Source organism: Numenius arquata, chromosome 6, assembly GCF_964106895.1.
Source record: "Numenius arquata chromosome 6, bNumArq3.hap1.1, whole genome shotgun sequence".
NCBI classification, from domain to species: Eukaryota; Metazoa; Chordata; class Aves; order Charadriiformes; family Scolopacidae; genus Numenius; species Numenius arquata.
The window spans coordinates 2,668,698-2,685,827 of record NC_133581.1 but is presented as its reverse complement, the minus strand read 5'-3'; the positions used below and the strand labels follow the sequence as shown (position 1 = coordinate 2,685,827).

General features: G+C 44.9%; 1 protein-coding gene across 1 annotated transcript in view; it reads right to left on the bottom strand.

The window, feature by feature from the left end:
- The window catches only part of ABTB2 (ankyrin repeat and BTB domain containing 2), a 140,493-nt gene that overhangs the window by 47,945 nt on the left and 75,418 nt on the right, over positions 1-17,130 (bottom strand). Inside the window, exons 2-3 of the mRNA XM_074148857.1 lie at positions 6,016-6,162; positions 3,172-3,382 (exon numbers count right to left, since the gene is read on the bottom strand). Of these exons, the coding sequence (XP_074004958.1) occupies positions 3,172-3,382; positions 6,016-6,162 (358 nt within the window). The remainder of the gene's footprint in view (positions 1-3,171; positions 3,383-6,015; positions 6,163-17,130) is intronic.

Here is a 17,130-nt window from a genome sequence, read left to right as displayed (position 1 = left end):
GATCCCAGTGCACGTAACAGGTATATTCCAGAGATGGAGCATAAATGCACCAAAGATCAGTGCAGAGTTTGCAGCTGATTTAGCACAGCTCAGGAGAGAATGAAAAGAAACCTGGGCTGCACAGCTTTGCCAAGTCACATCAGGTGAATCAGCGCCCTCATCGATCACGTCATGAGTCTGGCATCGCACACGCTCGACCATCTCTCCTGTTCAGCGAAGAAAGAGTAAACTATCTCCTCTAAAAAACGCTCCTAGCAATATTTGTGTCCCTGCCCGTGGCAGGGGGGGTTGGAACTAGATGATCTTTAAGCTCCCTTCCAACTCTAACCATTCTATGATTCATTCTATGATTCTGTTTATCCCCCTGGTTATGCTAAATAATGTGTGCACAGGTCAGTGCAGTAAGACACACACAAATACATCTTGGAACAAATGAAAGGTAGGGCTGGGCGTTCATTTCTGGTACACCGGGCACTATTAATTTTATTTCCAGGTTTCATAAACTTTTCAAAGCCAATTAGTTAAACTGATAGTCCTCCAGTTCTGTTTTTGTTTGGTTTGTTTTTTTTTCCCCCCCTAATGTCAGTTTTTGCTCCATTTTAATATATCCTCTTTAATTTCCTTTACAGCTAAGTACTGGTCAGAAAAAAATGGCAGAAATTTCCCTTACACCAGCTGTTACAGGATCTAGTGCGGATTTTAAAACAGAATAGAGTTTCAGCCTGCATTCCAAAAACCCTCCAGTGAACCACGTGAAGAGCATTGTTTGGGAGCAATTGGAGAGATAACTGCCCTCCTGATTTAACTCATTTATTATCCCCGGTTTACAAAACAAGTAGCTGCAGTAACATCATTACACTGAAAGTACTGAAAAGAGCACAACACAAAATAGCTTCATCTACGTTTCTGATACAAGCTGTTTAGCAGCTTCAGCTGCACGAGGGTGGGAACTAGTGGTACAACTTTACAGAACCTGGCCCCATAAAAACTTGGTTTTTTGCACAGTGTGCAAACATGAAATGCAAAATAAACCATCTTGCACTGGGTAGGGAATTCGATTAAGATTAGCGAGCCCAGAGCTACCATCGGGCTCCGAGTTGTGCAGCCGTGCCTCTTCCTATTGCTATTTTATTCAACTTCACTTAATTCCTCTTGGTTCTCCACACACGTTCATCAGTTCTCTCTGATGCTACAGTTCTGCTCACAGATTGTTCTTTTCAAAAGGATTTTGGGGGAGGATCAGACAAACAGAAAGACAACCTTTTTTATTGAGACCTCAAAGGAGTCGGTCCAGTACAAACTACAGTAAAGTGCAGAAAGATGGTTCTGGAACCAAGAGAAAATGCAAACAAGTGACAGGTGGAGGCAGCTACACAGACCAGCCACATGCAAAATATTGTGGCAGAACAGGCACCTTAGAACTGATAACTTTATCTTTTTCTTCTTATTTGAAGTTTCCTTTAAAGTAACTTACCAGCACTGAGATTATAGAGGCTACCTTCTGTCCAGTATGTTTTTCTGCACCCTGGCCTGAAAATTCAGAGCTTTAGGAGGAGACAGTTCAATCTATCAAGTGGTCCTCTCACTCCTGGCCAGCCAAGCTCTGGCCATGAAGCCATCAGCCACAGCTCCCATGGTGGTGAAGGCAGCTACAAGAAGCTTTTTAGGGCTGCTGAAGTCAGCCAGCAAAGGTTGACCCGCAGCATCAGAAATGCACAGGCTGAAGACAGTGTGGTCTTCAGAGAGCAATCAGGAAGTGTCTCAATAAAAAATAACCCAAAACATGCCATCCAGCATGGAGCAGAGGAAAAAACACCATAATCCCCACATATGCAAAAGAAGAAAGGAAAGAGAGGGACAGGGCTAACTTTTGTAGGTTTTTTTAGAATGAATTTTAAGAATTGATTATTTGTACGTTACCATGATTTCATATCAAATTTAGAAGCTGGAGCTCAGTGCAGTAAAACCCAAGGTGGCAAGAAGAAACCACACTATTTACAGAGATGTTCTTCTCTCCCTGCTTATCTGTCCAACAAGCACCTTACTTTTTTTTTGGTTTGTGAATGTGGCCTCCACCCCAGGCTTCCACACCTCACTACACTACAAAGCTTCCCAACCACGGGCTGCTTTTGGGAAGGGCCAGGATAGAGAGAGAGAATCTCTCGTTCTCTCTCTAGCTGTAGGTTTCTCCAGGATAACAAGACCTGACTCTCCTGCTGGTCTGATGTCCAGCAAGCTCAACGACGTCCAAAAAGCAAGCAATTACAAATACTAGAAAGAGTTAATCAGAAACCAGAATTTCCCATTTATTCTGAAATAATTACACAACTGGATATGCATTTCAAACTGGGGAAACCTCACAAGGCCAGAGAGGTCTGGGTCTCCCCGCAGGATGCAAGTGGAAGGCGGGCAGCTATCGGTCTGCCTTTGAGCTGAGGAGCAGGAGCTGCTGACCCGTCAAGGAACTCAACTTGTGGCCAGAGCTCCGAGGGCTCCTCAGCACTCCGCTGCCACCAGCCTGTCAGGCAGACGGCCAAGGAGCTGGGCAGGAAGGAAACCAGGGAGGTTTCTAACAGAAAAAACATCCCGCTGGAAAATTTCTGACCCACTCTAATAATGGGCCTACTTTCAGAGTCAGTTATGATGCTGGCAGAAGGTAGGGAGACCCACTGCATTTTCTGTTTAGTTACTGGCTTCCTGTATAAATTTCTTTCTATACCAGACACACAGCATCAGCTGAAGTAATCCTTAAGAAGGATGTTCATAAATCCCTTCGAACCTCTCCACACTGCTTTTCCCGAGAATGATGACAATTGTTAATTGGCGCCATTCAGAAGGTAACATTTTCTTTGGTGAGGTCTTTACTGCTTTAGGCAACCACACGTACTTTTGGCAGCGTCTCTAGACAAGCCTTGTTGGCAGCACAGAGTATATGCCTCGCTCGGAAAGATTGCATGAAAAAACAGCTCACTTTCCAGTTCCAATTCCAAGGCTTCGTAAATTTGGCAGGGCTGACAACGTAACCTGGCGTGACTGCAGGAATAACTGATGCCTGATAGGTAGCATCCCACAAAGCAGCCTGAGCTGCCCACGCACACGCAGTGACTCTACAAAAGGAGACCTTCTCAGCCCAACTCCCTGCCTACTAACAGTTGGCCAACCCCTACGTACCGTTCATTGTTCAGGGTCATTCTTGGAGGGTCGAGGTTGGGGTTCTCCATGGACTCCATCTGAGGGCAGCGTAAGAAGTAGTAGAGGGTGTGGAGAGCATCGGGGGACCAGGAGATGGGCTGCTGCTGCCGGGTTTGCCGGATGGGGCTCATTCCTGGGCGGATGGTGTTCAGGCACTGCATGTGGTGCATTGCTCGGGATACCAAATCACCTGCACAAAGAGGAAGAACGGAAAAGCATCTCTTTATTATTCATCCACAGCCCTCTTGAGTACACCTTTGGAACTAAATAAAATCTCTCGCAGCTCAGAGAAATGTCTCTTGTGTGCACATATTCTTATTCCTCCACAAAGGCATAAACTGTCCTCAAGCTGCCACTTTGCAGGTTGTTGCATGGGAAATTTAACTTTCTTTCCAACGACAAGTTTTAGTTAGAAAATAGAGAATGAAACTTCTCTCAGTCACCATATATTCAGAACCACAGCTTTACAGTGATTTTTCTACCCTGTTTTAATGCTGGCTTTCTCTTCTTTCCAATCACGTGTACCAGTTTCTTTCCCGCCTATAAAAACTACTGATATCTTTGTAAAATGTTCGCAGCCCAAGCTGGGAGCATAGATTTTACAAGGCAAGGCCAGTAACACCAGTACAAATACTTTACAGCATCACTATTTTACGTTAAGAGATTGTTCCCATTTCTTTCAAGTGGGCGATGACTTTCTACCCTCCCACCCAGGCACTTGCGACAAATTAATGAGGTTTAATGAGGTTATGTTCAACAGAGAAATCCCTTCTCTTAGGGGTCTGCTTCTCTCATTCTCTCCCTAGCTGCAGGTTTCTCCAGGATAACAAGACCTGATTCTCCTATTAAAAAGCCAATCTTTATCACGCCGACTGACACAACTTGCCAGAAATTTGCCCCTGAGCCTTGTAAGAAGCTCAATCCAGGAGCTTTCTGGGCTGCTCAGTCCTCGTGGTCTTTGAACTGGAGCCAACCTGCCTCTGTGTCAGGGCACTGGTGGACTTGAGGGGGCCTGGAAGAAGGTGACCTGTATTACACAGTTCCTACTCGGAAAGGATTTTGAGACTGCAGATTTTTAAAAAGTTGACAGCGCAATGACCCCAGGACAGCAGCGCTTCAGGCACACAAAGCTGGTCTTTGTGTAAAAAGAAGTTTACTCTTCTTTTATTGTGGTGCGTTACAAACTCTCAAGAGCTTGGTCATGAAGATTTCAGACACTACTTCTTTGAGTACTGGGACAACTTGAGCTGAACGATTACTAAAGATTACTATACATAGCTGAAATCTATTTTTTCCTTGGGAGAATCCTCTGTTGCTTTATGTTTTACAGTCCCCTAAAACTCTCAGAGGAAATGCTACTCTATTGTGTCCCACAGTTACAATACTGGGAAAGGATGGAACTGAAACAGTCGCCCCATCGCAAAGCTGGTTCCTGAGAAAGCGACCTGAACTTTGCCGTGCCACGTATCAGTTAGCCACACCTCTCTCTGAGGTTCTTAGGAAGTTATTATTTGTTCATTTCTATCTAACAGCAATACGCTGAATTTGCCAAATAACCTGCAGCTAAACCTGCGGGGGAGAATCCCCCACAAAGCTACTCTATGTCTAAATATGACAATATTATTAGTGGTTCAGATCGATAAGAGGATTAAAAATATCTCAGTTTGCAATGTGATGCTGTGCCACTCGTTTGGTGTACGTTCAATTTAAGGATCCACTTCAGAACAGAAAACCCTTCTAACATCTCTGCCTTCCCACTTCAGTAGCTCCCGACTCTCCAGGATCCCAACGTTTTACGAGAGCATCATGAATCCTCCAGCGCTGGTACTAACACAGAAATCTGCACAGTTATAGCAGAAATGCAGCTGGAATTCAAATTTTCAGCTCAGAATAACGTTCCTTCTCCTTTGCACACTCACTCTCTTTATTTTTCTGGCAACATGCAGCAACATTTTTTTTTATTTATTTAAAAAAAAAAAAAATAGTAGGCATCTGTATCAGGAGATTTATTCACTAGATGTAATGACCAAGTTGGCCAAAGCAGGGACGGGGGAAGAGAGAGAGGAAGCTGTATTCAACCTTGGGCCCATGCTACAAATGTTCTCTTGTGTTCCAGGATAAATAGAGGTGTGTTAAAGGAATTTGAAAACCTCAAATTAAGGCAGGTTGCAAAATAAATGGCGAAACCCACAAACTCCTCGCTGGCCCTGACATTCATTAGCATTCGGATGGTGGAGACTAAGAAAGCGATGCCAGCAGAAATGTTGCAAGGGAAAAGTAGACCGGGAAAACACAAATCATTTTTGTTTACTTTAAAGGGGCTTTTGAGTAGTCTAGGAATGGAACATTTCATTTGGTTAGCATTAAAAAAGAAGGGTTTGAACACGTTTTTGTTACCAAAGTGCTCTCGGATATTTTTTTTTGTTGCCGCTTTTTGTTTTTTAAGTAACCAAAAAGCTTTTCCTTGAATATCCTGCACCCTTGACACTTCCACCGCACAAACCCTAACAAAGAGAACCCTCTTTGCCATCTGAGGGAGGTGCCTCCGCTGTGTTCCACAAAAGTACGAGAAAACCTCCAGCGGCATCTAAGCAAAAGCACCCACCTTCTGTTGGCACTAACACCACTACCAAAAGGCAAGAAAAGCCACATCTTATACATCTCCAAGGGGAATTAAATATAAAGTAGCCTAATGAAACAACCCGATTTTCATAAACAGCACCACGAGACAATTAAATCTTACACAACTGTCAACAACGGCAACGGGCCTGGCTCTCCTGCTTCCCTAAGAGAACCCCACGGTCGCTTATACCCAAAACTTACTCAGTTCGGAGATGCTTCCAACGCAAGTCGCCAACAGAGATTGCTCTAAAGTTCGGAGTTCCAGCTGGGCGTAAGCATCAGCCCGTCCATCGCTGCTCACGGAGCCGTCGTTGTAGGGGCTGAAGTAGGCAGGCAGGGACAGGACACCTGGGGAAGAGAGCAAGGAACAGTCCTCTTACACCTGAAGTCACAGGAGCCGAAAAGCAAATTTCTACTGATAGGAGAGAGAGAGAATTTGAACACATTTGTACCTTTCTTGGGGCACTTGAGGTCTTTTGAACAGTTCAAATAAAGTCAAACAGTACTTTAAATATCATTGGAATGGATGAAACGGTGAAACCAGGCTCCAGGGGGTGAGGCTGGATGTTTCCACAGCCTTGAAAAACTAGAAACAAATTGCAGTTGAGATAAAACTACATGAAAAGCTTTAGCGAAGTCTCTAATGTTGTTTATACAACAAGGCGGCTGCGCACAGGCAGCTCGCTCTGGAACAGCTGTCTGCAGATTGCTGGCTGGAAAGGCCTAATTTTCGGAGGTGTGGAAGATCAACCTCAAAGTCTCCATCTAAGGTAAACGGGAGCTGCAAACCTCTGCAACTCTGAAAACAAAACCAGGGGGCTGTGCCAGGGCTTTGAACCCGCACGCACAGACGGTGGTTTCTACATGCGCGAACCTCTGGATACGCCAAACGACGCCCACACGTTTTAAGGTTGGCGATATTTTCATCTCCATAAATCACCCCTCTGTGAGACAGAGAGATTAGAAAAGATAATCACATCGCACACGCGCAGTCACCACACAGACACACTCCTTCCATTTTCTCTTCTTGCACACAGGGACATTAATTCGCAGTAACTGAGCAGGACGACGGATTTGCAAGCAGTTTTGAGGAGCTGTTAATCGGAGCCCCATCCTCTTTTTCACGTATCCCGACAACTCATTTCCATTGCCGGCAAATTAGAGACCATTTGGGTGAATTGGCTGGGAATTGCAGCAAAGACCAGGGATGCTATAAAAAACTCGACATACTGTCTCACATTAAGATGCAGGTGGTCTCTAAAAGGGGAGCATTCACCCCCCCCAGGCAGCCTTTTCACCCGTTATCTTTGGTCGAGCTTGGCCGATCTGCAGCCGCAATGTAAGTCAGCGCAACACAGAGCCAAAACCAAATCCCCTCCCCTGCATTCTCCCAGAAATCCATTAGGTGAATAGAATCGTTTTGGTTGGAAGGGACCTTTAAGATCATCGAGTCCAACCACCAACCTAACACTACCCAAACCACCACTAAACCATGTCCCTCAGCACCACGTCTACCCGTCTTCTAAATACTTCCAAGGGATGGTGACTCCACCACTTCCCTGGGCAGCCTCTTCCAGGGCTCTGCCACCCTCAAAGTGAAGAAGTTCCTCCTCATGTTTAGATGGAGCTTCCAATGTTCAAGTTTGTGCCCATTTCCTCTTGTCCTGTCACTGGGCACCACTGAAAAAAGACTGGCCCCATCCTCCTGACACCCACCCTTTAAGTATTTATAGGTGTTGATCAGATCCCCCCTCGGTCTTCTCTTCTCCAGACTAAAAAGACCCAAGTCCCTCAGCCTTTCCTCGTAAGAGAGATGTTCTAGTCCCCTCAGCATCTTTGTAGCCCTTTGCGGTGCCCTCTCCAGCAGTTCCCTGTCTTTCTTGAACCGGGAAGCCCAGCTGTGTTCAGTCGCTACCATTTTTTTAATTACTGGTCTATCCCACAATCTGAGCGTGCCCTAGCCCCAAATTTTCTGTGATTTCAGACGAGGACACTCACAGCCACGACTGCCCGTGCTTTTACCCTGCTGCATCCTGTATTTTTGATTTTCCAGCTTTGATCCACGTGCAGCCAGACCAGTATCTTCCAGCTTAGACCCGCGTTTCCTTCCCAGCCTCACCTTCTGACCCCGGTTCAGCCTCAGATGTGGAGACGCTTTACTCCCGTTGCAGTGACCTCCTGTCACGTAGGTGCTGTGGCTTCTTGGCAAACAAACCCCTGCCAGCTGAACGGCGGCGCGTCGTGCGAGAGCTTTGTTGCTTTTGTCTTGAGGTTTTCTTTTGAAATTTTACGCCGAATTTGATCTCTCCTAACCCTTCTCACATCCGCTTCGCATCCTGCTTGGTGGTAACGCCGAGGGCTGCATCAAAAACTTCCCGGATATTTTGGAGGATAAGGGAACGATTTATCCCCGTTGCGCTTCTTCACTGTACATCACTGTTAGTTCCCGGGGAAAACTCTGCCAATGCCCTCTGTAACCTGAATAATTAGGAAGTCGAGGCTTTAAGGGCTAACAGAAGCGACGCATGCAAACGAGAAGAGCTCGCTCTAAATACACTCTAGCCTCCCGACACAGAGCCGGAGCCACTTCCTTTTCCCTGTTAAAGCTATGAAAGGACGTTTTAAGACATATGGATTGAATTTATGGCAGAGGGAGAATGAAAATAGACTGATTTGTCAAAAGTTTCAAATAAAGGCATATAATTCTACAGAGGCGAAAACAGAAACTGGCAGTTACAGTACTAAGCCAGGTGGGGGGGTGGGGGTGGAAATAAAGGGGGGGTGGGGGACATTTCCTCTGCCAGCCAGTTTCAGTTGGTTCTGTTTTCTAACAAGGAATTAAAAAGAAAGATTTGTAGCAGGGTTTAAGTTGGCTCACAAATGAGACAACGTTTTCTCAGTTTTTCAGTTAGCAGTTTGCCAGGTGCTGTGGGTAAGAGGAAACGGGGATGATTTATTTACTTTTGGAAAAATTACTCATACCAGATAGCTGCGGACAAGATTTATGTTCTCATCTGCCTCGGCAGAGCTGGGGAACATCCCCTGTGTAGGAGAGAGAAATAAGGAAGTTTCCCAGACTCTGGCCGGGTGCCAAAGCCCGATGATGCCACTGGGGATTTTCCCTGGGGTGGCATTTCCCTGGGATGACTCAGGCCCTCGTTACATACACGTAGGATTTCAAAAAGGCTCCCCACCTCTGGCAGGTCCTAATTAGGTCGGAGCAAGGCCTGGGAATGAGGGAACACCCCTTTTGACACTGTTTTTGAGACAGACGGACAGCAGTGACGGAACGGGCAGCAAAGTGGACATACCCCAGCATTACTATGCCCTGGGATTTCTTCTTCGATATGTTTCCAGTAGCCGCGCGGAGATAGAAACCCATCATCTTTTGCTCTTCAGATCAGAAATTCAGGCACAGGGACATCTGCGGTCAAGCTCTGCCCACTGATACTATAATTAGGAACAGGACTTAATACCAATTAAAAACACGTTGTTTAAATACAGAGACAGATGCATCGCGATGACTACTTGTGCCCCAAATGGCGCTACCTGTTCTCCTCCCACCCCAACGGAGAAGCCTGCAGCCAAAAGGCGTCACACTGGTACAAACCATACGGGCAATTTCTATTTTCTATCTGGCATTCCCATTTCTGTATTTTTATATTTGTGGCAAGGCTGGTTTTAATCACGGCTAGCTAAATAAGCAAAACCCTAATTGAAGTGAATCAATTCACGTCAAAACACTCTCTCTGTTTGAAATCAAGGTTAAAACTGCCGATTTGTTTCCTGACGTTCAAGAATGTGTTTTCCCCACAAAACAACAATGTGAAACAGCACGTAATTGCCGTGCAGGAACGAACCATTCAGGCATGCACACCACTGTTCTTACAGTATTTTCTCTGATGTGGGCTCCGTTGTGTTTCCTACAACATCCCTGGCTGTATCCTGGCATTCTGGTCCCAATTTTTCTTTTTTTTTTTTTTTTTTAATTAACCAGGGTTTCAAGTATGGGATCTGAGCCCAGGTGAAGTTAGCGAGAACCTATTAATTTGAGCGTGGCTTGGATCAAACCTCAAGAGCACGAGGAGCTAAGAAGTCACCTCTGGAATGGCACGAGGCAACACCCTGTAGCAGCCCGATTGAAAGCAGGTTCGTAGCGCTGCCATTAAGGCACGGCTGGATAACAATTTGTTTCTGATATTTCCATAGCCTTTGAAATAGCAGCTGGAAATAAAGGCGTATTTATTCCACCTCAGTTAATACACGAAACCTGTTTGTGGGCACTTGCTGCCAACGATCTTAAAAGGCAGTCACGACTGGGTGAAATTCCAGTTAAGCAGTTCCTTAAACTCAAATTATTCTGCTTGCCAAAAGATTTTGAAATTGTTGTCTGTAACTTGATGCTTTTTCATAGCAACTGAAAATGTTTCCAGGGCCTCAGTTAGGTCCAAGGAAAAGTCTGTTCACACTCTTGGACATCTTTCTGCTGTGAGAGGTGCAGCAGCTCTGCTGAGAGCTTTGGCCATGCCATGATTGCTCCCAGGAGCAGCAGGGCTGTGCAGAGCTTTCCTCAAGCTGGGCAATCAGTCTGGTCTTCAAGCAAGGCAAGTTCTTCAAGGAACCCCGAATGTCCCGTGATAATTCATAGAATCATAGAAAGGTTTGCGTTGGAAGGGACCTTCAAGATCATCTAGTTCCAACCCCCTGCCGTGGGCAGGGACACCTCCCACCAGACCAGGTTGCTCAAAGCTCCATCCAGCCTGGCCTTGAACCCCTCCAGGGAAGGAGATAACTCAGAGGCTGGCATCAAGTTCTGCTCTTTTGGTATCACAATACAAGCAAATTAAGACCTTCACCTGAATTCTTTTTTAAGATTCGAATGTTTAAAAAGCTTATTTCAAGTAATTTTTGAAGTACCCATGTTATCATAGAATTGTAGAATGGTTTGGGTTGGAAGGGACCTTAAAGATCATCCAGTCCCACCCCCCTGCCCTGGGCAGGGACACCTCCCACCAGACCAGGTTGCTCAAAGCCCCCTCCAGCCTGGCCTTGAACCCCTCCAGGGATGGGGCATCCACAGCTTCTCTGGGCAACCTGGGCCAGGGTCTCACCACCCTCACGGGAAAGAATTTCTTCCTGAGACCTCATCTAAATCTCCCCTCTTTTGGTTTGAAGCCATTACCCTCATCCTATCACTACATGCCCTTGTACAAAGTCCCTCTCCAGCTTTCTTGCTTCACACTCCTTGCTGTAAATGATTTTTCTCTGCGCTTTCTCTACTTTAATCTAAATCCTTCACGTTGGGAGACAACTTCCTAGTGATTAACTCATCAGCCATTTGATGACTTTCCAACACTTGCATGATGGCTGGAGGTTACGATGGGGCCACTCACAAGTGGCAAAGGGCCAAAGGGACTTGTCTGGATAGCACTCGAATTCTGTGTCTGGGATTCCTCACAAATATTGCCCAGGATACTAATTCCCTTATTTCAGAAACGCACTTGCCTTTATTCATGACAGGTTAGGCAAAGAATCGGGAATATAATTAGGAATAAGGACATACACTATAAACTACTGACACAGAAAAAATGCCCTTTTTTTTTTTTTTTTTTGGATAAACCTATGAGACAGTACAACGTGTATTGATTCCTCCCTTCAGCCAGAATAAAAACAGGTTTTCTGGGTAAGGATTCTCTCTGTGCATTGTGTTTGCATCCCACCTAAACCAGTGGCAATCGTTACTGAACACAACCATAATACAAATTAGAACGACAGGAAAGAAGTGTCTATTTGGCCAAAACAACCACAAAGGAAAGCCTCAGAAAATTCAGGATTGTATTTATAAGAGAAAAATTGTTTCTAAAAGCCCCTAATACCACAAAAACACATATATGTGAAGTCAGAACTGCTGTGAACATGCTACAGAAATGTAGAAGTAAGAAAAATTGGGTTTGGTCTCCAGCACGAGTGAAGTTTTGCAATGTTTGGCTTGTGATAAATTCCGTAAGAGACATTCTGGGAGGTGAGAACAAGAGCTGGTCCCAGTGACCGGAGCTGTGATTTGGAAGGCCAACGTTCTGAAGGCAGATAGGGATGACCTGACTCGGCTGCAGCGAGCAGCCAAATCCCACCGATGTCAATGGACCCGGTAAAAACCTCATCCAATTGCAATTGCAGTTCCCACATTGGGATTTGGCCGGGACATGGGGATGGCTGTCACCTTACACAAAGTCCTGTAATTCTTCATGGCAAGGAGCATTCAAGGCTCTCCTTGTTCTTTGTTTCCCATTTCACCGAGCAACACAATGCCCTGCGGCTCCCTCTTGCCAACCAGTTCAGAGGACAGGACACCACCTAGAATTACTGCCAATTCCTGGAGCTCTGTTTTCCTCTTGCCGAACTACCGCCGCTAGAAAAAGCTCAACTCTCCTTTATTTTCTCAAGTGAGACAGAATCATTCGGACAGAATACAAACAAAGACTTCCCACCCCCAAAAAAAACCCAGGGAACCAAAGTCTTCCTGATAGAACTGACTCAAATCTAAACACATCAGGGCCTATAATCAACCATAGTCATGCTATAGATTGTGAGAAAAGACTTGTGATCAGGAAACAATGCATATAATTGCTAACATACAGGGAAATACTGTGGCTTCTGCTATAAAGCAGGCAGGCACCTCTTGCAGTTTGTCTCTGTCAGCAGTAAGAAAAATCAAACACAGTTGCTTGTATCTGCATCCACATTAAACAGTAATTCTGTAATTGAAACCAGGAGGAAAAGCAGAAGAGGGAGGAGCTTCAAGAGAAGAGAGATCTTTAAAATCTTCTGCAAGCGCTCAGCTGAATCTCCCCATCGAGCTGCTGTCCTAATCGGACACTTCTGGACACTTTGGGGTATCAAAATACTCCAAAATGGAATTTTAATGCACTCTCAAAATCCACTACCCCTTTCTGGGGGCGCAGGTCACTGCAGCACCTCGTGGTCCAAAAGCAGTGAAAGCAACAGAGTTCTTCTGTAAGAACTATTATAGTTGAACGCAGCCGTGATGTACAGGATCGCAAATGACTATAAACGTAGGAGAAAGGCCTTGGTTTAGTACCGAGTCACTATTTATTGAGTCATTAATCCACTTCCATATCCCTGTGGTCTTCTGGACAACCACTAACCTGGCTTGGCCCCAAGCGCTTAATTGAACATCAGCTCAAGGGAACGTATCCTTGGCTTAGATTTTAATGACTGCCAAAAAGCATAGCAAATTTTATCTTTAGCAGCAGCAGCGTACTTTGCAAGATAAAAGGTATCAGCGCTTTTATGAGATGGTGATTGTCCTCGTTTCCATTTCTTAGATGGAGAAACAGAGACCAAAGGAGAAGCAGCAACTACCAAAAGCTCACGCATCAGAACCAGCTCTTTGCAAAGTCCAGTTCTCCCAGTTCAGAATCCCTGGGCCACCAGACCTCGCCTGTATGAAAGTGGCCAACACTTTGATAGTGTTGTGAGAGCCATCGCTCTCACAACCTGGATCAGGAGATTTGAGATAAATGGCATGACCGTGAGGCTTTAGTCTAGGCTTGTAGAACTACGCTACTTATTTTATATGTCAGAATAGAAGACCGAAGAATATGATCTGTAAATATAAACGTGAATGCTTCCTAGTACTATAATTACAACCGCTTTTGAGAAGGAGCGTGTGTGCTAGTATTTCAACGAGTACATCCCCAAAACTAGGCCCATCCATTACAATTTTGCACATGTGGTTTTCCAGGCATTGGATCTTCTACGCAGGGTCTGAGGACAGGCACAGACCCAGACGAGACTGTACTGTTAGTCTGAGAAAGAAAATAAAACCACCTACGTTTCCAGGACTCTTATTTTTAGGATCCAGTAAGGCGCATTAAAGAGAAAACCCCATATTGGGCTATAAATATCAATGAAAAAAAACAGAGAGAAAGTTTTATGAGGCATGGTATAAATAGATTATGAACACTGTGAAAGAAATACAAAGCCAGAATCCTGTGCCAAAAAACGACTGTGGTCCAACAGGCGGAAAACTTAGCATTAACTAGTTGCGTAAACCCCGACCAGTTGACTCAATCTCAGTGTCCCAGTTTACTTATCTGGAAAACGGGGATATTGCTTGATTCCTGCTAAGGGTGGTATGACAGCAGCAGTGTTCTTGCTTCATTTCTTATTCTTATCTTACCCCTTCATGCTACCCACCATTTCAGCAGACTCCCCATTTCCAGTATGTATCACTAGTACATTTTTTGTCCCTTAGCCACCGTCCATCTTTCATTTTCATAGCCCTTTTTACCTTCAGCAATCCCAAAGCTCTCTGAGACACAGCCACAGCTTCTGAGGTGAAAGGACACAATATTGTCACAAGGTACAATTCCACCTCAATGGAGCTTATGATACAAGAAGAGAAGCTTTACCCAGCTGAGAGGGTTAAGAAAGGCAAGATGGATTTAAGTCTAATAGAGGTTCTGATGTGGATACAATATCGGGACAGTTATTCTGACAAACATGGCAAAAGTATTATAAGAAATTATAAAGAAGAAACTATAAATATATACAAGAAACAAAATATAAAAGCTAAAAAACAAACCTTATTTTAAAAAAAAGAGAGATACGACAGGTAAACAACGGCAACTCCAGAAACACGGAGTCCTTTAGCAGCATTACTGTGGGGATTACAAAGCTTAGGGAGAAGAGGTTTATATCACTTTCTCCATTCCACTGGAATTCTTTAGAAGTCTCTGATTTAGGTGCTTTTACAGTAAAAATAGCTTCATTTGGAGTAACCAGCGGGACTGCAGCAACTGCAGGCACCAGCTAGAGCCCTCGTACCCTCTACAATACCCTCTTCTAATCCGGTCCTTATTGTTCACTGTCCTTCCTGAAATATGGTCTTTGACTCATGCCCAGTTCTCCAGATGTGGTCTGACTGAGCTCTTTGTACATGCCATAATGACCTCTCTTTACTTGCGTTCAATTCTTCTATTTATACATCCCATGATCTGTACGCTTGCCAAACACAAAAAGAGGATAGTAAATTTATATCCTCTGTCACTCACAGTTCCTTTTCTTAAGGAATGCCTAGATGGAGAATCTGACCAGGGAAGTGCTCCAGAATAATCCCATGAAATCCCTTCTCAGATGGTCCAGCGTAATCTTCTGAAAGAGCTTGCTCTCCATGACCCCCCTCATTGGCTTCCTTATACAGGTGAGCAGATAAAATCTGCCCCAGTTAGACTCTCCTGGCTGTAGTTAACATGTCATTAAGGTAAAATTTTAGAAACTGCGGTGACTTAATAACAAACATCAAGACCGGAGTCACATCAGTTAATGACTTAAAATATCAGAGCATCATAAGAGCCATGCTCTGCTAACACCAGCCTTCTGATGCCCAGCCGCACAGTTGTGATTTTGTCCGGTTTAGCGTGACCAGCAGAAGTAGGGAGGTGATTGTCCCCCTGTACTCAGCACTGGTGAGGCCACATCTCGAGTATTGTGTCCAGTTTTGGGCACCTCAATACCAGAGAGATATCGAGGTGCTGAAGCGAGTGCAGAGAAGGGCAACGAAGCTGGGGAAGGGCCTGGAAAACAAATCCTATGAAGAGCGGTTGAAGGAGCTGGGACTGTTTAGTATGAGGAAGAGGAGGCTGAGGGGAGACCTCATCACTCTCTATAACTACTTGAAAGCACATCGTAGAGAGGTTGGTGCTGGTCTCTTCTCACAGGTAATTAATGACAGAACGGGGGGGAATGGCTTCAAACTCCAGCAGGGTAGGTTTAGACTGAACATTAGGAAAGAATTTTTCACAGAAAGAGTGGTCGGGCATTGGAACAGGCTGCCCAGGGAGGGGGTTGAGTCACCATCCCTGGATGTGTTTAAGAGCTGTTTAGATGTGGTGTTGGGGGAGATGGTATAGGGAAGAACTTTGTAGTGTAGGGTAGATGGTTGGACTCGATGATCCCAAGGGTCTCTTCCAACCTGGATGATTCTATGATTCTATAAATACACATCTGTCACTTAAGATAAAATTTCAATTTTATCTAAGTGAAGCACGGCCCGGCCCTGGGACCATAAAGTCTGACCTCAAGAGGGCAATGCCTGGAGCCTCGCTGGGACGATCCCAGGCAGACCACACCTGCAGACAGAGATGATTCAGGTCCTGAGTCACTGGCCAGACAACACAAAGCTCGGGGCGGGTGTATCGTGAGTAGCTCATGAGAAAAAAAACCACAGTATATTTGTAGATTTGCTACCTAGAGTTTAATCTCCAATATTGTTGTCAGCGTAGCTCCAGTAAATTGCTCACACCAACCCTGGCATGAGCGAGTAGCTCCTGAATCACAAACTCTGTCATTCTTACCCCAAAACTGCCTGGAGCCCAATATTCGCTTTAGGGAGCTCAAGTTTTTGGGATGAGGATAAACACAAGCCTCCACCACACAGATAACAAGGTTTGTGTTTGACACGTGCCCTTAGACAGGGTTTACTCTCCAGGAGTATTTTGACAGCACTAAAGACCAGGAACAATTCTCTCTCAGAACAGAAGCTCTCTCTCTTTTAATTTTTCTTTTCTGAAACAAATACTTGAAGCATCTGGCAGGTTTTTCCCCCCCATAATACAACAAATCATTCTCTTACTAATGATAGCATTTTGCAACTTGCTGGTTCCTCACACCAAAGCCTCCTGGAGAGCTTTTCAATAACGAGCAATTTGTTTAAAGACTCCGAAGTGGAGTTGAGGAATTCCGCTTATTCACCAACGCCTGAATCTTTGCAACACCTTGGCCTGTTTCTCCCATTCTGTGTGGTACCGAAGGACCATCTCAAACCATCTATATTCATGCTTGGATTTTTTCCATGACATATGACACTTGCTCTGGCTTCTAGCACCTATTTTACTCCCTATTTTCACATCTGCATTCTTCTTTCTTACCCCCCCCCATCACCTACTCATCATCATCATCATCATCATCATCATCATCATCATCACCACCACCCCCCTTGTGCTCTTTCCAGGATTCAGCCTTTCAAGGCTCAACACAAGATACAAACAAGAGGAGATACAATATCTATTTTTGAATGTTACCCTCTAGGGGTAGCGACGCCGTAAGAATTTGGCAATATTCAACAAACTAGCAGAAAAAAACACCCCAACAACTCCAGGCAACGGCTCTGGCCTGTCTCTCTCATTGCTTAAGAGCCAAACGCATTTCAAAGTCTAAGGCTCTTGGCTGTAGCCATTTATAGTTTGTATAAAAAGCATAACTTGTACACTTCCATCAGAGCCCTAAATATAA